General features: G+C 33.1%; 1 protein-coding gene across 1 annotated transcript; it reads left to right on the top strand.

Moving 5' to 3' along the window:
* The first annotated feature begins 284 nt into the window (after positions 1-284).
* Positions 285-2192, top strand: LOC145045953 (uncharacterized). Its single transcript, XM_078994244.1, has 2 exons — positions 285-1121; positions 2100-2192. The coding sequence occupies exons 1-2, from the start codon at positions 285-287 to the stop codon at positions 2190-2192; spliced, it is 930 nt and encodes a 309-aa protein (XP_078850370.1).
* The last annotated feature ends 475 nt before the right edge of the window (positions 2193-2667 follow it).

The raw sequence follows: 2667 nt of genomic DNA, 5'->3' as shown, positions 1-2667 counted from the left end.
GTGGACAAAGGAATTTCACATAAATTTTCGTCTCCATATACACCACAACAAAATGGTGTTGTTGAACGCATAAATAGATCTTTCTTTATGTGAAGCAATAAGAACTATGCTGGCATATGTGAATCTTCCACAATATCTTGGGGCTGAAGTAGTCTCCACCCCATGTTTTACTCAAAACAGATCTTTCATCCATCGTCGTTTTAATTATCACACCATATGAAATAATAAATAATGGAAAACCTAATGTGAAAATTTTCCATGATTTTGGATGCAAGTGCTTTATTATGAATCCTAAGGACAACCTTTCGAAGTTTCAAGCAAAAGATGATGAAGGGATTTTCCTAGTATATTCGCATAATTCAGTTGCCTATCGTGTGTTGAACAAAAGAGCACAAAAAGTGGAAGAAACATTTAATTTTACATTTGACGATTATTATATCAAACAAACTGAAAAGAATTTTGAAAATCATCCTATTTTAAAAGAAATTCATGAAGAATCTGAACATTCACAACCAGAGAATATTGATTATGATTTAATTTTTGGAATTTCAGATCATGTTGGTGATGCTGAAATTAATGCCAATGATAATCATATATCTGAATTAACGAAGCTCAATGATAGTTCAACATCACATCCTCAAGCAATGGATGAAAGTAGGCATACTAATCCAATGGAGAGGGAATACTTGGATTTGAATACTCTTGATGAGGGAGAGCATTCCTTCGAGGGGGAGAATGAGAGAGTGGATGTTGATGTTCAGGGGGGGCATTTTGAACAAAATGAAAATTTTCATGATTTTAATGATAAATGTTCAATTGCATGGTCAGAAACTGATGATTTATACGAAGATGCACCTTTGGAATTTGATCCAGCTTATCCACCATTGGAAAAATGGAAAAAAGATCATCCGAAGCAACAAATAATTAGAAATCCACAAGAACAAGTCTTAACAAGAGCTCAAATTCGTGAAAAAAATGAGTTATTAAATACTCATCAAGAATTTTGCATGTTCAATGTTTTTATCTCTAAGATTGAACCAAATACAATTAAGTTTGCAATGGAACAATCAGATTGGGTTGTTACGATGCAATCTAAATTATCTGAATTTGAACAAAACAAGGTTTGGAGATTAATTCCTAAGCCAAATGATGTTTCGATTGTCGGGTTAAAATGGATTTTCAAAAATAAAAGCTACAAAGATGAAAATATTGTTCGAAACAAATCCAAGCTTGTTGTTAAAGGTTATTCACAACAAGAAGGAATAGATTACGAAGAAACATTTGCCCCTATCGCAAGACTCGAGGTTGTTCGTATATTTCTGTCTTATGAAACTCACAAAGACTTTGATGTTTATCAAATGGATGTGAAGTGTGCATTTTTAAATGGAGAGCTTGAAGAAAAAATTTATGTAGAACAACATACATGATTTATTAATGAAGAACATCATCATCATGTTTATATATTAGATAAGGCAGTTTATGTTTTAAAACAAGCACCACGAGCATGGTATGCAACACTTACTTCATTTTTGAAACAATCTAAATTTAAACAAGGATCAGTTGATCCCACATTATTTCAAATGAAATTTGGGAATCATCTAATGCTTGTTCAAATTTATGTTGATGATATAATTTTTGGCTCAACTGACCCTGCTTTGTCTAGTGAATTCGAAAATTTGATGAAAAGCAAGTTTGAAATGAGCATGATGGGAAAAATTAATAGTTTTATTGGGTTGAATATTCGTCAAAACAGAGAAGGTATTTATATTAATAAAGAAAAATATACGAATAATCTGCTAGAGAAGTTTGGATTGACAAATAGCAAGAAATGATGAGTTCCTATGGCAACTGGCATAAAGCTGACAACTTCGTTAGATAAACCTGCAGTTGACCTAACTCTTTACCGAAGCATGATTGGTTCATTACTTTATCTTACTGCTAGTCGACCGAATATCATGTTTTCTGTGTGTAATTGTGCTAGGTATCAGTCAAATCCATAAGAACTACATCTCACTGCTGTGAAGAATATATTTTGTTATCTTAAGGGAACAATTTCGTTAGGATTGTGGTATCCTTCGGAAACTGGTTTTTTTGTTTAGGCATATTCGGATGCAGACTTGGGTGGTTGTAATCTTGATAGTAAAAGCACAAGTGGTGGTTGTCAATTGCTTGATGGTAAAATGGTGAGCTGACAATCGAAAAAGCAGACATGTGTATCGATTTCAACTGCTGAAGCAGAATATGTGGCTGCTGCTGCTTGTACATCACAAATAATTTGGATCAAAAGTCAATTGCATGATTATGCAATTAATATGAAAAAGATTCCATTATATTGTGATTCTCAAAGTGCCATAAGAATTTTTCATAATCCTGTGCAACATTCGAAGACTAAACATATAGCTCTTCGTTATCATTTCATCAAGGATCATGTGGAAGATGGAAATATTGAAGTGCATTTTGTGAAAACAACAAATCAATTAGCTGATATTTTCACAAAATCGTTAGATGAAAAGTCATTTGTAAGAATTTTGGAAGGACTTGGAATGATCATTGGAAACTCCGTTCCATGCGAAAAAGGAGAATGATGGTTAAAAAGGAATGGTTCAGAGGCACGAAATCAAACAAAAAGGAATGTCATTCAGTATTCAGAGGTTACTGTTCAGAGTC

This window comes from Lactuca saligna, chromosome 5, assembly GCF_052625555.1.
Source record: "Lactuca saligna cultivar CGN05327 chromosome 5, ASM5262555v1, whole genome shotgun sequence".
NCBI lineage: Eukaryota > Viridiplantae > Streptophyta > Magnoliopsida > Asterales > Asteraceae > Lactuca > Lactuca saligna.
Note: the sequence above shows the minus strand (reverse complement) of the source record. Positions and strands in the feature narration are given on the sequence as shown.

What these genes read in the sequence shown, in the direction of transcription:
- LOC145045953 (XM_078994244.1), top strand. Translation starts at nt 285, where the DNA reads ATGAATCCTAAGGACAACCTTTCGAAGTTTCAAGCAAAAGATGATGAA. An exon ending in CTGAATTTGAACAAAACAAG is followed by an intron (nt 1,122 to 2,099) that starts GTTTGGAGATTA and finishes TTTTTTGTTTAG; the next exon opens with GCATATTCGGATGCAGACTT.